General features: G+C 43.6%; 1 protein-coding gene across 1 annotated transcript in view; it reads right to left on the bottom strand.

The window, feature by feature from the left end:
• The window catches only part of REC8 (REC8 meiotic recombination protein), a 115,318-nt gene that overhangs the window by 60,337 nt on the left and 27,830 nt on the right, over positions 1 to 27,151 (bottom strand). Inside the window, exon 8 of the mRNA XM_088470254.1 lies at positions 21,614 to 21,687. Within this exon, the coding sequence (XP_088326380.1) occupies positions 21,614 to 21,687 (74 nt within the window). The remainder of the gene's footprint in view (positions 1 to 21,613; positions 21,688 to 27,151) is intronic.

Here is a 27,151-nt window from a genome sequence, read left to right as displayed (position 1 = left end):
GTCAGTATACAAGCTCTGGAGGGAATGACAGTAACATCACAGCCAACAGACACACTCACATCTGCACACACACTTACACCTGAACAGTTATATGCCCTCACTAACCCCATGCAACAACAAACACAGCTCTATTCCACAAACCCTATACAACCACAGGTCCCATACAACTCACAAACCTCCTATCCCCCACAATACCCTTACCCTCCCTATCCTTACCCATATCCACCACCTTTACCCTCTGCTCAAACCTCACAACAACACGTGTCTTCACCCGATCCACGAACATGTTTTAATTGTAAACAAACAGGACACTTCAAGTAGAAACTGTACAGTAAAAAGAGTAGGAACCCCAAATCAGGGAAGACCTGAACATCCCCATAAGGGATATGCACAGAGACCAGCAAATGTCCAGCAGGCACCAGCTCCAATTGTGGCCGTAAATGCGTTATTGGAGAATGGTAGCCAACGCTAGGGGTCAGGTAATACCTGTAGTCTACAGATAGTCAGGTTAATGGGAAGTACTAGGGAAGAACCGGTCATGATGGTTGATGTAGCTGGTACTGAATATCCTTTTCTTGTAGACACAGGGGCAACCAGGTCAGTGATAAAATCTCCCGTTAATTTACAAGTGACCAACGAGACAGTACCAACAATGGGTGTAACAGGTAGTGGAACATTACCCTTTAACAAAGTCCACAGAGGTTACTACTGGGCCATTGCATACCAGGCATTCTTTCCTTCTGGCTGCTGCGACTCCTACTAACCAGCTGGGTAGAGACTTGTTATGTAAGATGGGATGTGTTATATATTGCACCCCTGATGGTGTATTTTTAGACATCCCAGAGAAAGTGTTGGACACTCCCCAAAGGATAATGTATCACTCTACAAGTTTAAATGAAAATCCATCTCAGATAGATGAAATGTTGTCCCAAATTCCAGATTCCCTTTGGACTAAGGATGGACAGGACACTGGATTAATGGCAAACGTAAACCCTGTAATGGTAAATGTAAAAAGCGGTAGGCAAGCTCCAAAAATTCCCCAGTACCCACTAAAACAGGAGGTAGAATTAGGGTTTTTTCCAATAATTGAGCGATTATTGCAACAGGGAATTTTAGTTCGTACAGCTAGTGTAGCCAACAGTCCCATCTTCCCAGTGAAGAAGAGTGGTGGGAAAGGTTATAGGCTGGTCCAAGACCTTAGAGGTGTTAATAAGGTAGTAGAGAGCCAATTCCCTGTAGTGCCAAATCCAGCTGTCATCCTGATGCAGATCCCACCAAATGCAACCCATTTCACTGTCATTGACCTCTGTTCTGCTTTCTTCTCTGTGCCTCTCCACCCTGACTGTCAGTATCTATTCGCATTTACATACAGAGGTGTACAATACACATGGACACGGTTACCCCAAGGTTTCATAGACAGCCCCAGTATCTTCTCCCAGGCATTGCACGACTGTTTACAAACTTTTCAACCTGCCAATGGATCTGTTCTAATTCAATATGTGGACGATTTATTGCTATGTTCTGACTCTTTTATGTCATGTTTGAATGATACAAAACTTTTGTTGCTTCATCTCTCGCATACAGGACACAAGGTGGCTAAGGACAAACTACAGCCGTGCCAATCCAGAGTAAAATATTTGGCACTGCCTTACCCAGGGGTTACGACATCTTACAAATGATAGAATCCAGGCCATACAGAACATGACACTGTCGCAGAATCAACAGCAAATTCGTACCTTCTTGGGAATGTGTGGATACTATAGAATGTGGATCCCAGGTTTTTCTATTTTGGCCTTGCCTTTACAGGAATTAGTCTCTTCCTCAAAGCCCGATCGTGTCATACACACAGAGGAAACAGAGCAGGCTTTTCTTAATCTTAAGGATAGTCTGACAAAAGCTCCTGCATTGGGAATACCTGATTATGAAAAAACCTTTTGATTTGTATTGTATGGAAGCCGATGGTTGTGCTGCAAGTGTCCTTACATAAAAACATGGTGATGCCAGTAGGCCCGTAGCATACTACAGTGCCCAATTGGACACTGTGGCAAGATCACTCCCCACTTGTTTGAGAAGTGTAGCAGCTACCGCTTTATTGGTGAGTAAAAGTGAGGACGTAGTATTGGGTCATGATATGATTGTCTACACTCTCCATGCTGTATCTGCTCTGTTGAACTCAGCTCAAACCAGACACGTCTGTTCGGCTAGGTTTACCAAATGGGAACTAGCTCTAATCGCACCCGCAAACATCACTGTTAAACGTTGCAGCACGCTGAATCCAGCAACGTATTTACCATATGTACAACATGATGTACAAAGGGTGGAAGGAGGCGAGATGCTGGCGGGAGGTGAGTTCAGCGGACATAATGATACGCACGATTGTATGGAATATCTGAATCAGACCTTTACTGCTAGACCTGACATACACGACACACCTTTAGAGAATGTGGATGTTACTTTTTATACGGATGGGAGTTGTCATAGACAAACAGACACAGGTGAATTATGTACAGGTTATGCTGTTGTAAATGACACAGACATCATAGAAGCTAAACTTCTTGGTCCTCCTCACTCAGCCCAGGTGGCAGAGTTAGTAGCACTAACTAGAGCGTGTGAACTGGCAGCAGGCAAATCTGCTAACATTTACACTGACTCGAGGTACGCGTTCGGGGTTGTGCACGATTTTGGGGCTCTATGGCGTCTAAGAAATTTTATGACAGCAGCAGGCACACCAGTTGCACATTCCGGACACATAAAACATCTTTTAGAAGCAATCCAACTGACCAAAGCGGTGGCAGTAATTAAATGTAAAGCCCATACATGTGAGGATGATCCGGTGTCACTGGGCAACAACAGAGCTGATGAAGCTGCAAAATGGGCAGCAGGGTTAAAAATGTTTTCTCCCACTGAAAAAATTAAATTATGTCTTTCCAAACAATTGATATTCTGTAATTAATTGAGATGCAAAATTTGTGTTCAATTCAGGAAAAGTCCATTTGGAAGTCCAAGGGATGTGGGCAAGAGTCCTCCGGGCTCTGGAGGGACGGACAAGGTAAACCAGAAGCCCCCAAGGCATATTACCCCAGCCTGGCTGATGCAGCACACGGTCTGACTCATCTGGGAAAACAAGGTATGTGCAAGTTGGTGAGAGCATACTGGTGCGCACCAGGTTTTTCTTCACAAGCAGAAAAAATAGCAATGTCCTGTCTGACCTGCTTGAGGAAGAACATAGGGAAAGCGATCCCTACCGAACCATCCCACATTCCACCGACTGATGGACCTTTCCAGGTGATATAAATTGATTTCATCCAATTACCACCCTGCAGGAATCTTAAGTATGTATTAGTGTGCACTGATGTATTTTCTAATTGGGTTGAGGCCTACCCAGCGGCCACTAATACTGCTGCATTTACTGCCAAGAAAATAGTTCAGGAATTTGTATGCAGGTACGGTATCCCTAAAATCACTGAGAGTGACAGGGGTACTCATTTCGCAGTTGATGTTTTTCAAAATATGTGTAAGCTGATGGGTATTAATAGAAGACTTCACACCCCCTACCGACCGCAGGCCAGTGCCAAGGTAGAGAGGATGAACGGGACTATTAAAAATAAGTTAAGTAAAATCATGGCAGAGACTGGACTAGGATGGCCAGAAGCGTTACCTTTGGTCCTACATAGCATAAGCACCACTCCTAGACCCCCTCTAAATCTGTCCCCATTTGAAATACTGTTCGGTAGACAACCTCATTTGATTATAAGTCCACAGGAAGACTTGAAGGGTAACAACAAGGTAACTGTAAAGTATCTTATATCAATGAGTAAGCAGTTAAAGCAACAGCAGCAGAAACTGAAATTGTTGTCCCATGATATGCCTGAAACTAACTGTCATGATGTTGAACCAGGAGAATATGTTATGATCAGAAATTTCTTGCATTCAGGTTGTTTGACTGATCGGTGGGAAGATACGTACCAGGTGCTGCTGACAAGTACTACATCTTTGAAGGTGGCTGAGAGAGATACCTGGGTCCATTCCACTCACTGCAAAAAGGTCAATCAACTGGTGGAGAAACAAGTCGGAGACAAGGCTGATAGCGTGGACCTGTCTCTCGTAAGCTTGGTCTGGGAGGATTGAAAAGGTTGTAGTGAGATACCTGAACTAAGAGAAATTTGCAGGTCTTGTTGTGACAATGGACGGGCCTGCTGTGTTAATTTTCATATCCTCTTTTAGAGTGTTCACCACCCTGGTCGGTTCGGGAATATCCAGTTTCTGTGATGGGAGACCGATTGAGGAAATGGGAGCTGATGGCAGTGCTGATGGAGTGGAGTCAGGAGGAGTGCAATGCCAATCAGGGGAGTGTCTGACCAATCTTAGTACTTAAGATTGGTCAGTTATTGTTAAGAGAGCTGTCATTCCGGATACTCGGGGAAGGTGTGGAGGTTTATCGTCTGAAGATTCCTGTATTTTTGAGCTTTGTGGGTCCCTAGTTGATGAGAACTGTATCCAACGATGCCAACTAAATATAACCCGTACTGGGGTGGGTATCCTTTAGAGGATTATCAGAGCATGGTAGGCAAAGTGTTAAATTAAACTGATTGCTGGGTGTGTTCACATATGCCACAGGGACAGTATAATGTAGGGTTGGTGCCATTAACGCTGAATATCACGGAAATTTTAGAATTACAAAAAGGGAAAACATTGGATGGAAAATTTCTCTCATCCAAACCACCTCATTTCAAACTATATCAATTCCAAGTACATAGATCACTTTTGTGTTTAAACATAACCAACTCTAATAAACCCGGGAGTTGGGAAGTGACGGGGAATAATCAGACGATGAACTTCTCACAAAGAGCTGATAATGAGCCCATAAACCATGATCTGTTACGCTCAATTAAATCTGGTGGGAAACATTTTAGGTATCGGTATACATTGAGTTCCACCAAAGAAATTATTGGTAAGGTGCCAGATGGTTATTGTGCTAAAATAATACAGCCAGAAACTTGCATGTACCAGATGGAAGACCCAGAAATAGGATTGTTTGCAAGGGAAATGTGCTTAATGATGATAATGACGCATACCATTCCTTATGTTCTCCCTGATAATGTATATTTTATATGTGGAAGAAAAGCGTATAAGTGGCTCTCCCCGAGTTCCGAAGGTTTGTGTTACCTGGGAAGAGTAGTCCCAGAAGTTATGACCCTCACACATGTTGAAATGCTTGGTATACATAAAAACACACCGTCACCATATCTTCACACACAATATGAACACAGAGGCAAACGAAATATGATACCTGGTGACTTGCACAAAGCCACTCAGTTAATTAGTGAGACAACTGGCTTTCAAGTTTTAGTCGCATTGGATCCCACCAGGATCGCTCGGGGTACATTAAACTTTAGATATATTCAGGAACTTGCTAAATTGATAGATAATATCACCGAGATGTACGATGACACATTCAGGTATACAGGGAGAGAATTGCAAGTGTACAAGAAAGAACTGGTGCAACACAGGCTAGTGTTAAATTATTTAACTGCTGTTACTGGAGGGTATTGCATAACGTTGGCCACCCAATTTGGAGTAAAATGTTGCACCTATGTCACCAATGATACCAGCGACCCCATGGAGGTGATAGACCGGAAGATGGATGAAATTCTGCAGCAAAAATGGGTGTTTCGTAAGAACCATAACGCTTCAGTGGCTGAAGTAAGGGAGAAGATAGAAGGATGGGTTTCATGGCTGAACCCAGTGAAATGGTTCTCAGGTCTAGGGGAATGGGTCCAGGAAATGATCGCCAGTATAGGCAAATTCTTAATCCTTATACTGATTGTCATCATAATAATTGGCATATGTGTCCGGTGTGTTCCTATTGTGTTGAAGTGTGGAAAATGTAAAAATAGAGTAAAATGAAAGAACGAAATTATGATGGTGGTCAGTATGAATACCAAGGTAAATACAGAACTGCATTACAACCCTGAACTAGGAAATACCATCATTTAATGTATTATATTTAGACATGCATAGAATGTATTATTGAAATGTTATTTTTAAAAACACCTCAGATAATGTAAAGTCTCAATTCCCCTTCAAGACTGCCTTTATAGGACTGGTGTATCCCCACACCTTTCACATGATCTTCCAAGATCCGCGGTATGCGTATAATAGTAGTTTTATGTCCCCACTCAGAGACACATTATTGATGGATTAAGAACCACCTTGTGCCATCCCATAATAACACTAAATAGTATATAAATGTAAGTCTGAATTATATGTTAAAATCAGATTGTGATAGCATGTTGTTCGCTATCAAAGGGTGGACTGTTGAAGCTGGATTATTGGCTGAGACAAGATCAGTTTAAAATTGAATTGCAGCGACGCCATCTTGCGACTGGCCGCAAGACGCCATCTTGGAAATGAGATCGCAATACGCCATTTTGCGAATGGCCGCCTAAGCGCCATTTTAGATAAACTTACACTTTAGTACATGTGGCGATATTACTATTAGCATCATGCGATTGCATCTGTGACCATCGCCATAAGTTACGGCGATTCATCAAAAGCCCATTTCATGACTTTACGTAGTTTGCGTGCTCTGGATAATGTGTATATTATTATAATTCCCCTAAAGGATATATTTCAGAAATGGCTGTACAGTATGTCAAAATTGGATTGCATTAGCTAAACAGAGCAAATGGCCACGTGACAACTAGCCTGTGTAGACAAGCTTCCTGGACATAACGTCTGCTCTCACTCCAGGTGGCCCTGCTCGAATACAGCAAGAGGGTCGTTTGTAGCACCTTACATTAGCAGACTTCCTACAATAAAATACCTTCAAAGCCAAAAGTGCTATCTGAGGTTTGGGTCTTGTAGCTGTGCTAATCTGCATTTACACAAGAACCTGGGAGAACAAAGGACTGTACTTTTGAGCCTGGGAAGGGTGGGGGCTGCTGAGAGACGGGGGCGTGTGGAACTATAAGGCTCAGCATTCCACACTGCTAGGTGTTCACTTAGTTTAAGTGAGATTTAAGTGCACCATTTCTCATACACACATTAATACGCACAATTGCGCTGTTAACTAATCGCATATTAGCGAATGCATAAGATCCTGTATGAAAACGCTGTTTATTAGCTTCATGCGCACGCATCTGCCCCAAGTTAACTAGCGTCTTTACATCACACCCCGCATACTTACACATTACATATTCACATAAAAGGTTTAATAAGCTTTAAAGTATAAGATTTAAGTTTGTTCATTCTGTGAAATAAAGATTATTTGGTAACTAAGGTTTTATACATGATAAGTAAGCCGTGATTGGTATTGTACTGATGCGTACCCTTTCAACAGTATTCCGGTACCATCGGTGTGGAGATCGCATCATGCATTCTCAACTTATGGACCGCAGAGACTTCAAGCAACAAAATGTACATTATATGAACAACTGTCAGGATGTTGCATGAGGCAGGAAACCAGAGACCCCCAGTTGTTAGAGGCTGGGTTGTGTCTATTTGAATCAACCTGTTAAATGCCTTGTAACATATGCCCTCTCCGTTAGGACCAATGGTATTAGCAACAAACTTCTCTACTGTGTTGTTTATTTCTGGGGGGTATAAATATGTGTGCTCTGACCCTGGGTTCCTAGTCTTTGTGCTGAATGCTGATTGATGAGGGGTTTCTTGCTGATGCCTAACATCTGGACCAGAGAGCACTGCGTATGTATAATTGTACTTGGGTCTGTATAATCTCTTTGCGCTAAGATTATATGAGGATCATAGCGTGTAACTGCTGTACTTTTACTTGAATAATACTTTGTGCTTTGGAACCACATGTTCTAAGTCTGGAGTCTTTATTTACTGGATGACTGCGTACGCAAATTAGCGTCATCCTTAGAGGTTTATAGGAAGGATATTAGAAGGTATAGGCGGCAGGGATATATAGAGGTTCAAAGGCAGTATCCTTACCGCCTCTCTACCCCTCTTCCTTTCCATTTCTCGCTCTCTCCCCTCTTCCTGCCATATCTCCCTCTCTTCCCATCTCTTTCCCACTGCCCGCAATCTCTCTTCCTCCCCCTTCCATGCTGTTTAAATCAGTTTCATGTTCATTAATCTACATTTGTATAACCTATTTCCCTTTAATTACTGCCACACACAGCTACTGTGGCAACTGCATTTGGAATGTCCAAGTAGTGAATTGCAGTTATTAACGATTGTATAGTTGCAGGACTCTCCTAATTTGGTTGTGCGTCTGGTGTTATGGAAGCAGGAAGCTGTGGTTCACTCCTGAATGAGAGAATGTATCTCTGGTGTTATGTAATCTGTGATGCCACCCTAATAAGGGTGTTAGGGGCTGTGAGCTGCAGCGCTCTCCTGATTGGCACTGTGTGCCCAGTGTTACAGAAGCTGTGTACTGTGATGCTCTCCTGAATGTGTGTGTTAGTGGGGGTGTAGATGGCAGTTATGGATTTTTCTTTCTCCGGACGGGGGTGCACAGACCTCTCTTCCATCCTGTGCATTTGTTGACTTCCCTGGCTGCTTAGTCTCAGCCCAGAGATGAACCACAGCAGCCTGGGACAGGCATTCTCTGGTGTTTCCCTGTTTACGATTAACAGAGCCGTTTCAGATGCATACAGCGGGTAAAATAAGTATTGAACACATCAACATTTTTCTCAGTAAATATATTTGTAATGGGGCTATTGTAATTAAATGTTCACCAAATGTCAGCAACAACCCATGCAAAGAAATCAAACCATAGATGTCCATAAACTAAGTTATGTGTAATAATGTGAAATGAAACAGGGAAAAAGTATTGAACACGCTTACTGAAATTTATTTAATACTTCGTACAAAAGCCTTTGTTGGTAATGACAGCTTCAAGACTCCTCCTGTATGGAGAAACTAGTCGCATGCATTGCATTATCAAGAATGTCTCGGTACATTTTTCCATTCATCCTTCCTTCAATCACATGAAGTATGCCAGTACCGTATGCTGAAAAACAGCTCCACACCATGATGTTCCCACTTCCAAACTTCACTGTAAGTATGGTGTTTTTGCGGTGATGTGCAGTGCCATTTCTCCTCCAAACATGGTGTGTATTATGGCATCCAAACAGTTCAATATTGGTCTCATCTGATCAGACTATATTCTCCCAGTATTTCACAGACTTGTCTAAATGTTGTGCAGCAAACTTTAATCGAGCTTCAACATGCTTTTTCTTCAGCAATGGAGTCTTGCGTGGTGAGCGTGCATACAGGCCATGGCGGTTGAGTGCATTACTTACTGTTTTCTTTGAAACAAGTGTACCTGCTAATTCCAGGTCTTTCTGAAGCTCTCCACAAGTGGTCCTTTGTTCTTGGACAACTCCTCTGATAATTATTTTCACTACTCTGTTAGAAATCTTGCGAGGAGCACTTGGTCCTGGCTGGTTTATGGTGAAATTATGTTCTTTCCACTTCCGATTATGGCCCCAACAGTGCTCACTGGAATATTCAGGAGTTTAGAAATCCTTCTCTAACCAATGCCATCAGTATATTTTGCAACAATAAGGTTGCGAAAGTCTTGAGAGAGCTCTTTGCTTTTATCCATCATGAGATATTTCTTGTGTGACACCTTGGTAATGAGACACCTTTTTATAGGCCATCAGTTGGGACTGAACCATCTTATATTGATTTGCACTGACAAGGGGCAGGATTGATTTCTAATTACTGATAGATTTCAGCTGGTGTCTTGGCTTTCCATGCCTTTTTGCATCTCCCTTTCTTCATGTGTCCAATACTTTTTCCCTGTGTCATTTCACACTATTTCACATAACTTAATTTATGGACATCTATGGATTTATTTCTTTGCATATGTGGATTGCATGGGTTGTTGCTGACATTTGGTGAAAATGTAATCACAATAGTCCCATTACAAATATATCTACTGAGAAAAATGTTGATGTGTTCAATACTTATTTTACCCGCTGTATGGTGTCCAGTGCGCTGAATGGACTCCATACACAATTTTTTAATAGATTTGTATAATAGACAAAGGTCTAAAAAAAAATAAGACTCCCCAAAAGTCATTCATTTACCATGTCAAATACAATTTTTTTCTTATTCTTTCTCAAAGTCCAATTGGAAAGTTGTAATCAAAACTCCTTGTAATAAAAACTCCTAATAAAACACAGCGAACTGTTCAAAACAACCCCCTGAATGAGAACAGGATTGGCCTGAATAAACCCTCACCATTCAGACCATCACAAGCATTACACTTAACTTACTTTGCGTGATTGGCTGGGCAGCTATCAAACATCCCTTAATTTAGTTTTAAGTAATTTTGCCCCTTGTCTCCAGGGCAGTTCTCATCATGTAATAATTTACAATGGAAGCACCAGTTAAAGTGCACACTTGTGCCATTACAAGTGCAATTATGCCAAACAACAAAAGAATTGGCACCCGGTGCTGATTGAAAGCATTTTCGCCCATGTACTAGTCAGCATTGGGCCGGTATTCTCTAGGAAAGGGTGAGCTAATTATTTTTTCCCTGAGACCCTACTTCAAGAGCACTGAGCCTGATGCTGAGCAGGTTGGTTGGTTAGCCTCACGGGGCTGTCCGCAATCTGGAGTAGAGCTGAGAAGGTGCCACATCGCACTGCCTCCTGCTCCTGGTATGGATTCTCTGCAGGAGAATTGCAGGCATTGACAAGGATTCTACTCTATCACGACAGCCATGTTGCTGCAGCGCCAAACCATGCACCAGAGAAGTGGTGATCAGGCAAGTACTCCTGGCTCTGGGAGAGAAGAGACATATCAGCCTCTGAAGCAGTGCCCAGCAGCACCTAGAGAAGCAGGGTGTCAGGTTGCACACAGCCCAAGACAGACATCCTTACTGATGGTGCTGGGCCCTGGGTAGCCTGAATGAAGGCTTCCAGAAAACCAGACACACTGCAACAACTCTATGTTCCTCAGCTTTACAGGTTAGTTTGCTGTGTATCCCCAGTTTGACCACTCAACATATTCTTTATGTAATGAAAAATACTCACCCAGGGTCCCAATGATAGGCCACTCATACGGCAGTGGGGGTTGTTGACAATGGGTAGTGTTGGCAGCAGACAGAGAAGTTGTGGATGTGGTTAGACAAGGATATATATATATATATATATATATATATATATATATATAGTATATATAATGTAATTTAGTAGAATTGGTCAAATAATTCTGTTTGGCACAGTGGGCAAAATTTAGATCAGACAGAGCAGCTACAGAAAGTTTGTTCCAAGGGTCGATAACATAATAATGTTCAAGACAGCAGGCTGAGACTTGGAAAGATAATCATTCAGAATCTGGTGTACAGTTAGGCAGTCAACAAGTGCTTGGTGGAGAAACAGGTTCACATGAACACTAGTTTAAACCCCCCTTTTAAAGAGGTGGAGACCAGAGGTTTCAAAAGAACCGATGACAGTCAATTGAAACGCAAGCTTGTAATCAAGACACAATGATGATGAGTAACCTTCTGCTTAATCTTTTCTGCACGAATTACATTACAATTAACAAGTCTTTTAAAGTAGTAGATTCGTTTTGGAAATACATCATGATTAACTGTAAACCAAAGCACACAACCTGACACTGGCTTGAGAGAGGTGAATTCAGAGTCTAAGAAGCATGATCATGAAGATCATCAAATCACGTGATGCGTCGGAAGAGTTACTTCCTGCTGGCAAATGGGCCAAAAGCGCAAGACCATTTTATTGGTCCTGTTGCTGCCATTACTGTAAAAATCAGGTGTCGATAGTATAGTCCCAATTACGGTGGACAACAAGGAGGTTTCCGGCAATATGTTTACATGATAAGCAGTCAACCCAATGGACAGTGATTGTGGTGGAAGCCTGTGTGTTTAAATTGCGGAATAAGACCCCTGCATGAGAGGCATTATAAATTAGGGGTTCATAGTCTTACTTACAGCTCCATCCAGATGCCTTTCTTCCACTATACCAGGTGAAGTGCTAGGAAGCCAGTTAGACTTTACTCTTAGCAGGTGTAAACACCCTGTTTCCATAAAATAAGTGTGTGTGGAAGTCCAAGAGAGCAATAGGTTTTCACAAAGGTTTTGGCAGTTATGGTCATGCTTCTTTGTTCCAGGGAGATGATGATCATCCTTTACTGATGTGATCTCTTTACCAAGACGGAGTCACTAACTGTGCCTCAGGCACACTACCATTTTTAGTTATCAGAGAAGTAACGTGGTCAATGCTCAGAGGTTGGTTTTTGAATTGGCTCACAGACAGATGAGGTCATGCTCTGTAAGTAGTTCCTGGGGAAAAGGAGAGTTATGGTAAAACTTACCTTGGTTAACTCTCTTTCTTCGAAGTCCATAGGGTCCATTGGGGTGTAGGTGGGACCTGGACGACCGGACAGCAACAGCAAAGCTTTTCAATCCCAGAATGCTCCGCCCTATACCCTGCTCACAGCCTGAGAGCACTTCAGTCTTGTTAACAAACAGGAGCAGGATTGGAGAGAAGGAAGTCTGGTGGACTGAGGAATCACACTCTCACAAGGAGGGAACAAGTGACCAGGAGAACCCACCCATAGAATCTAGGAGCGTCAGGGTGGGGGCCCTGTGGACCCTATGAACTTTGAAGAAAGAGAGTTAACCAAGGTAAGTTTTACCATAACTCTCCTTTTCTTCTTCAGGGTCCATAAAGCTCCACAGGGAGAAATTGGGGATGTTCCAAGCAGTTGTTCAAGGGCGGGAATGTTCCTGAGCTGAGGAGAACCCTATACCCGAAGGTCTTTTGAAAGAAATGCCTGAACCACAATTTCCTCATTCATGTGGAAGCGAGAAACCACCTTGGGATGGAAACCTGGGTGTGTATAAAGAACAGCCCTGTCCTGATAAAATATTAAAAAGAGCGACATGAAAGCACCCCTAAATCCAATACCCTACGGGCAAATGCTATATCCAGAAGAAACAGAGTCTTCGCAGTGAGCCACTTGACACCCACTACTTCCAGGGGTTCGAATGGAAGTTCCTAAAGTGCTTGGAGCACCACTGACAAATCCCATGGAGCCACAAGAGGGACAAAGTGAGGTTGTATACGTAGAACACCTTGCATGAAGGTGTTAACATCCGGTATAGTAGAAATTCTGTGCTGAAACCAGATAGACAAAGCAGAGACCTGCACTTTCAGAGATGCTAGGCGGAGGCCTAGATCCAGTACAGCCTGAAGAAAGGCAAGAATTCGAGAAACCTTAAAGACTTGAGGGTCATAGTTTCTTGGCGCACACCATTGGAAATATGTATGCCGTATTCTGTGGTAAATCCTGGCTGAGGACAGTTTACGTGCTCTGAGCATGGTCTGGACCACAGAGCTGGAGAAACCCTTAGCCGTTAGGAGGGATGTCCCAAGACCCAAGCCGTTAAAGACAGATCGGCTAGGTCCAGATGTAGACATGGACTCTGAGACAACAGGTCTACTCATAGGGGAAGTTGAAGAGGAACGTCTATGAAGAGCCTTTGAAGATCGGAGTACTAATGACATCTGGGCCAAGCCGGAGCTATGAACAGGACTTAGCCCCCCTCCTGTCTGAACTTTCAAAGCACTCGAGGATGTAGGGATATTGGAGGGAAACATATGCTAAATGGAAGTTCCATGCATCTATGAAGGCCGTGTCAGGGTCATGTGTTCTGGCTTCATAAATTGGAAGTTTGTTGCTGTGTCTTAAGGCCATGAGATCCACTTCTGGAAGACTCCATTTGTCCACTAAAGCTGAAAGACTTCTGGATGTAGAGACCATTCTCCTTCCCAATTGAGAATCCCCGGGATGAACACTGTGGAGATTGCTGGGAGATTGCTTTCGGCCCATGTGAGAATGTGAGACACTTCTGTCATTGCTGTCTGAATTCAAGTGCCCCTTTGATGATTGAGGTAGGCCTCAGACGTGGGGTTGTCGGACTGCACTTGTACTGGCCTGTTTTTCAGAATATTCTGAGCCAGAGTGAGAGCTCTCTAGATGGCTCAAAGTTCCAGGATGTTGATTGGTAACACTGCCTCGACTGGGGACCATCGGCCCTGGAAGGAGCGCTGGTCGGTTTCTGCGCCCCACCCTCGGAGGCTTGCGTTCGTGGTGAGGAGAACCCAGTCCGGGATCCAAAAGGGACAACCCTTGTTGAAATGGGAAGTCTGCAGCCCCATAACTGCCATGATGTTGGTAAAGACCTGGGGGGCCGTTGAAAGCCCGAACGGCAGAGCCTGAAATTGGTAATGTTGCTGTGGTATAGCAAACCGGAGATTATGTTGATGAGAAGGTGCTATAGGTACATGTAGGTAAGCGTCCTGAATGTCTACCGATACCATAAATTCATCAGGCGCCATAGCTATGATAATGGAACGGAAGGGTTTCCAAACGAAACCTGGGCACCCTGATAAACTTGTTCAGAGATTTGAGGTTGAGGATAGGCTGATGAGACCTATTGGGCTTCTGAACTAAGAAAAGGGTAGGATAATAGCCCTTGCCCTGTTGTTAGGAGGGAATCCGAATTATTACTCCTGAATTCAGGAAAGACCGAATGGCATTTTGGAGCTGCAGGGCCTTGTTTGGGACCGATGGAGGTCCTATGCAAAAGAACTGCTGGGGGAGTCGCCTCAGGGATGAGAGGGCATATCCGCGGGAGGCCACTTCCCTCACCCAGGCATCTGAAGTGGTTTGATGCCAAATCTGGGCGAACTGAATAAGTCGGCTTCCCACTCTGGGAGCCCCCAGGGAGAGGCTCGCCCCATCAGGCTGTAGGCTTGTCTTCAGACTTGGCAGGTGGAAGTCTAGTAGCCCAGGCCTGTTTGGCCCTAGGCTTGGAGGCCTTTGAAGAGGAAAGGACCGAAAGGATGACGTCCGAGGCTTTGTTTTATATGCAGAGGGCAGGAATGCCATCTTGTTAGCAGCTAAAGTAGTCACAATTGTATCCAATTCTGGAGCAAATAGGATGTCTCCTGCATAAGGCAGAGACTCTAGAGCCCGTTTTGATTCTGAATCTGCTTTTCAGGAATGTAGCCAAAGAATACGACAGGCCACTACTGAAGTGGCAGATATCCTGGAGGCCAGTGGAGCCGTATCCATAGCTGTTTCACCTAAGTAGGAGGCTGCATCTCTAATGTGAGATATGTAGGACAGCTGTTCCCTCGAAGCATCAGGGAGAAGTCTCTTCTAGGGCTTCTGCCCAACTCTCAATGGCTTTTGCCACCCAGGCCATAGTCCTAGCAGGACGAGTAATAGCTCCTGTAAGAGAGTATAGATTTATGACAAACTTCTATACGTCTATCTGTAGTCTCCTTCGAGGAGGTTGCAGTATGAATGGGTAAGGTGGCATTTTTAACCACACATGTTACATGAGAATCCACTGCTGGGGGAACTTCCCATTTAGTGCAATCAGTAGCTGGATGAGGGTAAAAGGAACTGAACCTGGTAAAACAATCATTTGACGCTTAAAAAGTGTGTGTTTTTTCTTAGGAGCAGGTTCATCCTCTACTATTTGTAGAGCAGGTATATTTAGTTTAGAGGGTGGCTCCTCTTCTCTTGAGACTGAGATATGTCTGCATCTTCTGCCGCCCCAGATGATATCTCAGAATCAGATAACTGTGTTTAGTAGGCCTAGCAGGTAAAGGCTTCTTTATTAGCCAAACTCTGTACTGAGGTAGACTGTACGTCTACCCATGGGGGAGACAAAGGATTTGCAGGGAGTACATGCTGTGGCCATCCCATAGGGGGAGCTACCACGGGGACTGCTACTTGGCGCAAGTTTTGCCAGCATTTGTGAAAAGGCAGCCCAGGGGGGTCCCAAGGGAGAGACACTGGGGCTGATGGGCCTGGGGCTGTGCAACAATTAAAACAGAGACCATCCTGAATGAAGTCCTCTTTGGCCAAGCCCACAGAGCAGGACTTACAAGACACCAGAATAGGAGGAGCAGCATCAGGCTGCTTGTTGTTCTTTTCTTTGCCAGCCATAGCCACAAGAATAACAAAATACACAGCATGATACAGTACGGTGAATACCCTGGATAATATGGCACAGTGTAGCTTGCAACCGTGTTATAAAGTATGTGATAGCACTCACAAATATCTGGGAAATGTGAGGTACAATGAACCCCCTATGCCTTAGAATGTCAGGGTATAGAATAAAGGGAAAGGTATAACCTGTACAGTATAGAAAGTAGAGATGTCAGGGTATAGAATAAAGGGAAAGGTATAAGCTGTACAGTATAGAAAGTAGAGATTAGTGCTACCACAAGTCACATACAAATGCAGAAAAACATTACATGTTTAAAATGAGCACTAAAATCAACTACACAGACCACAGTGGCTGCTAGGACATAGCTCTGTATGATCTGTCCCGTGAGAGAGGTATACAGGGAGACTGGACCCAGCGTTTCCGGAGACCTGCTTGCAGAAAATGGCTGCCGCGCATCTCTGGGGGGGCAGAGGGTGAGGGAGGAGAACACCAAGACTCTAGTGGAATGGCGTCCTGGACTGGGGAAGGGGCTGCAGGGAGAGTGCCTTCTCCCCTTGCTGATATTAACCACCGGATCCCCTGGCCTCCTTACATATGTCCTGTGCCAGTAAGTTATATGCCCCGGTGGTTTAGTGGAGTCGTGGGAGCACCAGTGTCCACATCAGCATCTTCAGCCTGTCTCCTGAGACCAGAGGCAAGACTGCACAACAATGCGGGTCCCTGCGAACGGGGTTCCGCCTTACCTGTCCCCTGAATTCCGGGCTGAAGACTGGGGTCTGAGGAGCCTGCTAGCTAGTCCCCCACGGAGCCCCGCCGGGAGTACCTAGCACAGACTTGGGAGTCACGGCGCCTCGGAGGGGTGATGGGCCGGCAGCACAGACGCCCGGAGGACAGTCTGGTGCTGCTCGCCCGTTATCGTAAAAAAAATAGAAATAAATTAAATCATAACATAAAAGCTTGGGCTGCTTAATGCAGCCCCCTGTTATAATGGTGGTCCAGCTACTGCCGGACACCAACGTAACTGAAGTGCCCTCAGGCTGTGGGCGGGGTATAGGGGGAAGGACCGGAGCATCCTGGGATTTAAAAGCTTGCTGTTAGTGTCCGGTCCTCCAGGTCCCACCTACACCCCAATGTCTCCCTGTGGAGCCCTATGGACCCAGAAGAAGAAATTGTTTCTATTTTCAAAGACCTGTAATTGCATGGATCCATTCAGTTGCAATCCAGATGGAACTCATCCTGATCCCTCTAAAGTTTTTTTAGTCTCCAAGGCAAATTGCTCACTACTTTGGTGGTTGCAAGACAACCTCAACAGGGATTCCCTCTACCTTCTGGTTCCCAGAAGATGCCAAGCTTCCAATATTATGCCCCAGAGATGCAAACAATGTTAGACGTTCTAGTTCAGAAGAGCTCCCTTGCAATAAAGGAGATCACCAGGTTCATGCACTGGACAGAACTATATGTGCTTGTAATATCATTTGCGTTCATAGGAGGTGTGAAAATCTATGAGACCGATTATTTCAGCAGGTACACCCATTACATTTTTCAGCAGATTGTAGACAAATAAGGTCAGCTGGAGCTGAAATGCTGGTGTCATGGCTCATCCAAAAGGTGGAGTCATTTTGCTTTAGAACCAGAGATCCACATTCATTTCTTTTTGATGCCATAATGGTCCCATGGGATTTTATTTTATTTTTTTGGTTCTGACATTGTAAATGTTGCTGTATGTTCTCAAAAAGATAAATAAAAGAGGTATGCATGATTGCTTGTGACACCAGGCTACAAAATAAAGACATTGACAGGATGTCAGTGGGTCCACCTTGGCATAATAAGGATGTTCTGCTCCAAAGAATAGCATGTCTGGTTTTCTGTTGCAGTTTTTCGAAACCATGCTGTGGAAGTGAAAACCTGTTTTGGGAGAACATTATATAGAATATTTTGAGGGGCACAGAGAGGAGTGGGAGATTGAGTACTAATTGCCTGGGCTTATTAGAGGTGCCCGGTCTGGATCAGCTGTTAAGGGAGACATTGTCCCCCTGTGCGGCTGCCGGCGCCCCCAGCGTGGAGGAGAGGATGTGAGGGTGGGGGGCTTGTGGTAGTCAGGAGGAAGTCTCTCCCCATAGGTGCCTGTGGGTGGGGCGCCTCCAGCAGATTACGTCCCTTCCTCCCCACCATCTTGTGGGCGCAGCAGCTGCTGAGGGGGACCTGTGCCGCCACCACTGCCCCCCTGTCCTGCGAGCGGTGCCCGTCATGCTGTTTTTTAGCATTTTTAAGAGGGGCCATGGCCAAGCCTCCCCAGATTGGTCACATCTCCTCAGAACCAGGGTCCATGGGCGCTCTTTATGGCGCTGAATATTTCTCACTACATCAGTGGTTCTCAATGGCCTGTTAAAATGGAGGTGGAAATCGCTGCACTAGATGTTTCTTATTTACCAATATAGATTAATTAGGAATTTCACAATTATTATTTCTACGGTCCTATCTACAAGGCAAATATTAAGGCAGTGTGGCACAGAAAAGAAACTATTGCACTCAATGGGGACATTGTAAATAATGCAAGGCTCTTTAACCTGGATAAACAAGGTCCAAGGCCATATATAGGATCAACTTTAACAGTGGAAACCAGGTTACTTAAGGGATTTTTGTAACATATTCTGCCTGCTATCTGTGACTTCTCATGCTTCACTGAAGTCTTATTCAGTAGCCTGCAGTCTATGTAATCAGCACAGTATCTTTTCAGGACAGCTCCTCTAAGAATTCAGTCTTACAAAAACAGTTCTCTGCCCAGAATGTGTGCAGCTGTTGGGTAATGTACTTTCAATTCACTCCAATCATCAGCAGAGGTTGTTTTCTCTCAGCACCTCCTCTTTTCCACAGGATGTCGGGCTTCTGTTCTCCAAGTGATATCGGCCACTATCTCTGAATACCCTTTAGCTGGAACCTCATCTGCCCACAGGGCATCTCTCCGCACCTCTTATTGATCCACTGTCGGAACTCTCGCACATCACTTCAGATTGCCCAAAGGTAAGTGACAGTTTAATTTATATCAAACTAGCAACCTGCCACAGCTTTGCACGGAAGAAATGTAATCTCGTCAAAGCCCCCTGTATCTCATAACAACCTACACTTTGTCACCAGAGTACCCTGCATCTCACCACTACCACCTGCTTCTCACTCCTGCCCCCTGCATCTCACCAGTGTAACCATAACTCCAATGCTGCTGCCCTGGAGCTGGCTCTGGCCCGGCCACTTAGATGTGCTGGAAAGGGCAGGAGATTTATATTGCAGCTACCATAAGCATTATCACCAGCATGTCCCCGGGGCTGGGGCACTTGTGCATATTCTCACAGCCTCCATGCGCATCCCTCCCCAGCTACCGAACATGGCAATGAGCAATGTCCTCTTTACACAATGTACCCTGTATTTCCTGGGCTTTCTGATGCGCTTCCTCGCCGTGGTGCCCCTGTCCAAGAACAGCGCTGTCATGGGAGGTGCCTCCTGTGCACCAAAGGCACGTGGCTGAGCCGGAATATCACACTGGAGAGAGCCAATCAGAGCACAGGCCTCGGCCCTGCAGCAACAGTCACTCACACAGCACAACAGTATTTTCTGTGACTTGCTTCATTTCAAGCCTCACTTTCAGAGCATCTCTTGCTGTTTCAGCAATCTGGCAAGCTCCTATACAGCAGCTTGTGCGATATTTTTTCTGTGACTTTGCTTCACTAAAATAGTCACCGCTGGGCTTTCTTTTGTCACAGATGAATGGTTCATACCCCTTATCCTTCCTTGGCCAATGCTGTATAGAATAGTGAAAACCCCATCAAAATCCATTCAGTGGATCATGAGATTAGCCCGAACGAACAGGCAGACCTCTAAACTGGGGACTTCAGTTAATTGATGAGCTGGGTTTTTACTGTTTATGAAAGTGTCCCTGGTGCCATGATAACTTCTGGCTTGCAATTCCTCGTAGCAACGGCTCCTCTGGAGTTGTGGGTCACAAGCAAATGTCAGGGACACAGCTTAGGGATGCCTCGCATATCACAAAGAAAATTCAAACATATTTTTCAAGGTTTTGCTGGTCAATGTGATTGCATCCAATGACAGTTTTGGTCAGAAGGTGTATACACACATGGTAATGGTGTCCCCCATTGGATGAATGAGAAAATAGGATTTTTATACTTACATTAAATCCTTATGTCTGAATCTTTTGTAAGACATTGCGTGCTCACCATTTTATGTGCCAGCTCTAGTGTTTAAATATTTATCTTTTCAGGAGCAATTTTATATATGTCTCTTGGTTTATTTTCTCTATTGTTCTTCCCTGTTATTTTTGGTTAAGTCAAATAACTGAGTTCACTTAAGGATGGAGATACAGAGAGTGAGGAGCAGTGACTGTAGAACACTATTTTTTTTAAAGTGCCAAATTTCTAGATTCTAGAAGGATCGTCTGTAACCCATGGTACCAGTGTCCCCCATCAAAAGCGGTTTGACAAACCTTCACTTGATAAATGGGATGCTTAGTATCCCTGCTGGACTACCAATGCACAAATGCGATTGAGACCTTGCTGTTTTGATTCATGTGATTTGATGTGTGGTTTTCCTTTAGGAATTCTGACAAGTTTATAAACCGCACATCAAATAGCACAATTTATGTGCTTACAGCCCCTAAATGGTGTATATTTGTAATCTAACATGAACTACATTGTTTATTTTGGATTCAAATGATAGACTTTCCTTTCTTTTGTATAAATTACAGTCTATATGTCAGTGCTGAAGATGACTGGAGATTGTTTAAACCATATCACAAGGAAATGGTTTACATTAAAAATACATAAGTAATTTATTGCACTAATACAGAGGTTCCCAATCACGGTCCTCAAGGCTCCCCAACAGTTCAGGTTTTAGAGATATCCATGGTTGAGCACAGGTGATTTAATTAGCACCAAAGTCAATTTGATATAACCACCTGTGCTTGACCATGGATATCTCTAAAACCTGAACTGTTGGGGAGCCTTGAGGACTGCGTTTGGGAACCTCTGCACTTATATTAAAACACATAAATCATGTATCGCACTATTAAAAGCAGGTAGAGAATTGTTTGAAAGTGTGCAAACACACATACATGCCCAGGTTCCAATATATGTATATTTAACCATCATAGTTTGTAAACTTAATGTATGCACAAATATTATATAAATGATAGAGAAGGGCATTCTTGAAGTTAAAGCATACGTTACCGAATACCATCTGCATTTTTGACCATCAATGCAAAATCCTTTTTCTTTAAATAAATTTTGTTTTTGTCGTTATTGGCACGTGCTCCTTTTTAACAAGCTGGCCATTTGCACATTTTGGGCTAGATTTAATCCGGCCGTTTCTCAAAGATCGTAGCTTTGACTGATGGATTTAAAGTGGTAACAGAAATAACAGGCTGGTTCAGCATTTATTTCTGTTGCTGCTTTCAATCCATCAATCAAAGCAGCAATCTTTGGCAGCTTTGAGAAACTGCAGTATCTAGCCCTCAACTCATTTATAAGCATTGAGGTAATATGCAGGGTACCCTACATGTATACAATATTCTGCATAAATTAAATTGAGTGTCAAATTCGCGCTACTTGGCTTGGAACTCGTTCCAGTCACCTCTACTGATTGCAGAAGAACAGGCTCCACTTCTCGCATTGTTATAATCTCTGGAGATGTCAGGTGGTCAGTGTCTAATGAGAAGGAAAAAAGGGATATAAGAACAAAATATGGAAACGGAAATATTTGATCAAATAACGAATTAAGTAGCACATATTTAGCTTACAGCACCGTAAAAACATAGATTATGGGTGAGTGCATAAATTGTAAAAAGGAATGAGGGGTTCCATGTGGGTTGTTGTAGAAAAAGCGGTGCAAGTGCTTGTGCAGGGGAGTGGCAAGGATGAACGGGACCAATTTAAATACCCCTAAATGCGGAGACGTGGCCTGAACAGACATGGAGTAAGATATGTCTTCAGCTCTCCAGCCTGATCATCCTGTATAAGTGATCCTGCAGCTGCCTGTGGACCCATCTGCACTCAGCTGGTGTAATGTGATGGGTGTCAGCCAAAGCCTCCTCTCCTTCCCCCGCCCGCCACTATCTTGTTGCAGACCTCACCTCTCCTCCACCATCCTGCTTTTGGATCCTACCCAAACTGCCTCCCTGCTCATGGTTATAGACATCTAGGCCTTGGGGCACTATACCTCCCTGATGCTGTGCTCTATTTAATGACAAGGGGGACCCTGCTGAGTGTATGGCCTATGCTTACTACAGACCCTGGGGCCCTGTACATATAAATAACTACTTACAGGCTAATTACCTCTATTCTGGTACTGTGCTCTGCTAGTCCTGCTATCTTGGTATTGTGGAGTCTACTCCGATGTGCTGCTACCTACCTGGCACTCTGATATCACTGCAAGTATTTATGTGTTGTAGCCCACAGTGTTGGTAATCCTTTCTTGGGTGTGACTTGGATGTGTTACTTTTGTACTTACCTGATGAGTGAGAAATCGCAGGCCTCGAAGGCCACCAGGCTTAACAAATTTTCCTGCCATGTTCCTTCGCTGGACTCTGGGTTGGCTCCTACATATACTCATTGCCTTTACAGCCCACTTTCTGACACCCCTGCTATTACTATTAAGCAGCTTTGCATGCTATTCTTGATTCAAAAAAATATGTAATGGACCAAGAGGTGGAGGTGCATATTAATCTGTCCCTTATTCATCAGGACATGCAAAAGATGAGATTGGTGAGCCTGAGAACCGTATTTCCACTCTGGAGGATAGTGCTCCTGTTTCTGGCTGTCTGACCTCCCAGCAGAAACTTACTGATTTAGAGGGCCGGCTCCGCTGGAATAATATCTAACTGGTTTGTCTACCTGAAAAGGTGGAGCGAGTCCTGGTTAATTATTACTTTGGCCATGTTTACTACGGAGCAGGCTCATCGAAAACCAACTAGGACCCTTCCCCCTTGGGTTCTGCTGAGTACAATAATTGCCAACATTTTACAATACAGAGATTGTGATTGTGAAGCTGTCCTACGTCTTGCTAGGACCAGGGCCCCTTGGAATTCAATGGTCAGCGAGTGGTGGTTTTCAAAGACTTTTCTTCTGATGTCAAGAAATCTTTGTCCGAATTCCTTTAGGTCAAAAGATGCCTCAGGGATTTACACCTTCCTTACTCCATGTTGTTTCTGCACGTTTGAGAATCAACTCAGGTAGCTGTACTCACTTCTTTGATCTCCTCGAGAGGTGGCTACTTGACTGGATCTCCAAGGTCCTAGACATAATGGACCTCCGATCTGACTCCTGTTTACTTTAGTATTATCTATACATGTTCTATGGTTACCACTTTTCCCATACTGTTTTCTTATATTATTTTATTATTGTTTTATATTACTCTGCAATGCATGTTTTGTCATCATGCTAGGTTTAGTGCTCATGCCTCTGAAGTTTGACTTTCACTCCTTTTATTATTAATTTTTTTGAGGTTCCTTTTTACTGTATTATTTCAGTCTGGAAAGCTGCTCTTGGGTTGGCAGTGCCATGACCCTAGTGTGCCCAGCAGTAGTTGCCCCCTGCTTACCTTTTCTTTAGCTTATTTGATATGCAACACTTGTATATCTGTGTGCGACTGAGTCTCTTAATCTGTACACAAAATGGTTTGATGCAGCAGCCATGGCTTTTTCCCACACCAAATTCCGTTGTGCTTTGTTTGAAGACTCAGTGGCACATAGATATACAAATGTCACATATCAAATGAATCAGTGCAGCCTGCTGATGCAATCCACATACAGTACATCGCATTGTGACTAAGATGCATTTTCACGCTAAAAAGACGCTCTGCGCTAGTAGTAGCATGGGACCTGGTGGCTCACCCCTGCCAGGCATCTCTCGACGGATGGCGTACTGAGGCTAGATGTATCAGGACACATCTGTAGGTTAAAGGGTTAATTTTAATTATAGGGATAAGTTGTACATATTTGGAGTTGGCCTGCAGGGTGGGGGTGTTGGAAGTTGTTATTTTTTTGCATTGTAATGACTGCGGTTGCTATTTCTTTTTTTTTTATTGTCCTACGACGCTCTCAGTAATACTTTGTGCTCAAATCCGTTATTTGTTTATTTTTTTGTTTTTCTTACTGTTGCACAAATAATGTCCCCTTTTTTTGTACTGTACATTCTTGTGCTGTTACTGTTAGCGGAGGGAATTCCTCTATGCCCCTGTTTGTTTATATGTTACTTTTTCTTCCATGCTGAGAGTTTTATCTTGAAATGTGCGGCGTGTGAATTACATTATTTATTAAACGTTCCCAGGTCAAGGCCCAGTCCCTTGTTTTTTTAATTTATATTAAAGCATCTGTTTTATTTAGCAGAAATAGATAAGCAATACAAACCATTCAATATTCACAAAATAGTTTACACAGAGTCGAATGTAACTAGCAAATATTACATATGTAAAAGAACATATGCTGTCAACATTGTGCAAGTATATAAGGATATTGAGGGAACAGTCATATTTCAAGAATAGTATACATATACTGAAAAGATTGTAATATAACAGGGAGACAAGGGAGAAATGCAAAGGGATAAAGGTAGGAAAAAAAGGGAGGAGGAAGAAAGTTCAATCATACAAAGATAGACATGATTTGCCACATCTGCTAGCAGGATACAGCATCCTAAAAAAGTTGCATGTCAGTGATCAAGATAAGCAAACACCAAAAGGGGGAGAAACAGTAAACATAGGACCATCAAGGCCAAACATATATATAGAGAGGAGTAAAGAATAATATAGATAATCTGCAACCAGCAGATTTAATTGGGTGCATTCTCTAATTGTTTATAAAGATACCAATCCATAGATTCAAACAGCTGGTTTATGGGTGCTTGCGTGGATTGATTAAGGTGTGAAATATAAATACCACACATTTTTGAAAACAGAAAACACCTTTTTCAACATCCGGAAGGGGGGCCTTTCGATCAAAATAAAGATTCTGGAATAGCATTCTTTTAACTGTACTAACAAAAGGAGGTGCACGTACAGTCCAATTGAGTAGTACTGTTAGCCACTGCTACAATGGTATTGAGAACAGGAAGGATTTCGTTTTTTAAAGGGCCTAGTGGCCAATTCTCTCAGTCCCCTGGTTTTGTTTGTTATTGGAAACCCATTTGGTGGGCAGTAGGGTTCTTTCCCTCAAGAAACCTTGGGTGGGTTGGGCCTTCCACTCCACCTTTCACTCCAACTCTGGGGGGGGGGGGGTTCTGTTTTAATCCATAAATCCCTGGGTTTCGGTAGACATAAGGTTCAAGTGGATCCTCTGGGCGGTTTTGTTTCTTTGTCCGGTACAGTGCATGCTTACCCTTTAATTTTGTTAGCCATCTATATCCCCCCCTTTAGCTCTGTTGTGCTTTTTAAGTGTTGTGCATTTCTTACTGATGATTCCTAATACCTCAGTTCAGAGGTTCCCACATTTTTTGGAATCACGGCGCCCTAGTGCATCAGCATTGTTTTCACGGCACCCCTAAGCCAAAAGTTTGTTATTGAGAAATTCAGAATAAAATGTAGTAAAGTGAAGTAAATTGTGATTACCTGTCGTTCAGATATATGATGGGGACAGGTTTGCACCTCTATTTGTCCAAATATTTACATTACGTTCACCATAAATAATTTGATTTTGTGCTGGACCACCAACCTGAGGCACCCCTGCAAGTGCGCACAGTTTGGGAACCACTGCTTCAGTTGTTTGACGTTAATGCTGTGCTTGATAAGACCCTATATAGATGTAGCTAAGATTCGAGTACTATGAGTGGTGGGCCATCCTACTTCTTCTGCTTGATTGCAGAGATGGGCTTAGTGGATGCCTGGTGCCAGTAACATCCTGCTATTTTTTTGCTACTCCTGTTTCTCTTTGTCCAATTATACCTTTTCTAGACATGGTGTTTGTTTCCCCTTCTCTATTTCCTTCAGTTGAAGCGATAGAACATTTGTCTCGAGGGTCTCAGACCACCCTCCTCTATTGTTGACGCTAAATTTAAAATTCCTTACGGGAAGCTTGGGAAATAGATCTCGGGGGACCACTAGGTGAGGACACTTGGGATGTTATATGTCTGTCCATTTCCAAATGCTCTATCAGTGTCTCCTCCTATAAAGTTTATACCAGACGGTATCTAGTCCCGACATGCCTACATAAGATGTACCCCTCCACCTCAAATCTCTGCTGGCGACAATGTGGGCGCTGTGGTATGCTGCGCACAACACAATCCTTCCTGGCCTTGCTTAAACTAGAAACCGCTCTGTTCTCTTCTATACTTATCCCTCTTTATACATCGTGACTCGCTCCCCTATCTTAGCTCCCCTTTACCCTTGGTCTCGTTCCCGCCCCCCTCCTCCTTTCTGATCTAGTTCTCATGTTTTCAGCTTAGGCTGTTTTTTTTACTCTCATTTAGATATTTTTTTCTGCTGGATTTCTCTCTAGTAACTGTTTTTCTCTCCACCCATCTCTCAAATGTTGTCTTTTTCATCTACTGTATATTGTTTTGTTTACTGCAAACAAAAGAAAGGTTTAACAATTCGTACTTTTATATGCTGTTTTAAATAAAAACCTATATGATTAAACTTTCTAATGGGCACTTCCTTTTGGAGGTTTAATTCTGGTGTTTAGCTTGGGTCCAACTTCTCTATGCTTGTCTTGCCGCCAGGGCCTCTGTGAATGGTTTTGCTACAGATTCATTTACTCTTGGCAGGGGTAACAGGCAGGGGTTTCCATTATCCCCTTAATTATTCACCATTGCCATAGAGTCGGTGGCTTGTGCAATCAGAACTTCCCTTGACATTTCTGAACTCTTGGTTGTGAGGAGCGAATAGCTTTATATGCAGATGTTGTTGGTTTTGTCTATCATGGAGCGTTCCCTGTCTGCTCTGCCGGCACCGGTGAATTTGTTTGATAGATTTTTCCCTGCTTTTCTGTTTCTGGGTCAACCTCCTACGATTTCCCTCTACGCTGGTGTACACAAGTACTTGGGTAATCTGAAGCCCTGGATTGAGTATTTGAAGGTTTAGTCTCATGTCTGGCAGTGGTTACACTTCTCAGTCAAGGACCGAGTGAACTTGGTGAAAATGGTTATTCAACCTAAGTTCCCATATGTGTTTCAACTTTCTCCG

This window comes from Taudactylus pleione, unplaced genomic scaffold (genome assembly GCF_031769625.1).
Source record: "Taudactylus pleione unplaced genomic scaffold, aTauple2 ptg000095l, whole genome shotgun sequence".
Lineage (NCBI taxonomy): Eukaryota > Metazoa > Chordata > Amphibia > Anura > Myobatrachidae > Taudactylus > Taudactylus pleione.
Note: the sequence above shows the minus strand (reverse complement) of the source record. Positions and strands in the feature narration are given on the sequence as shown.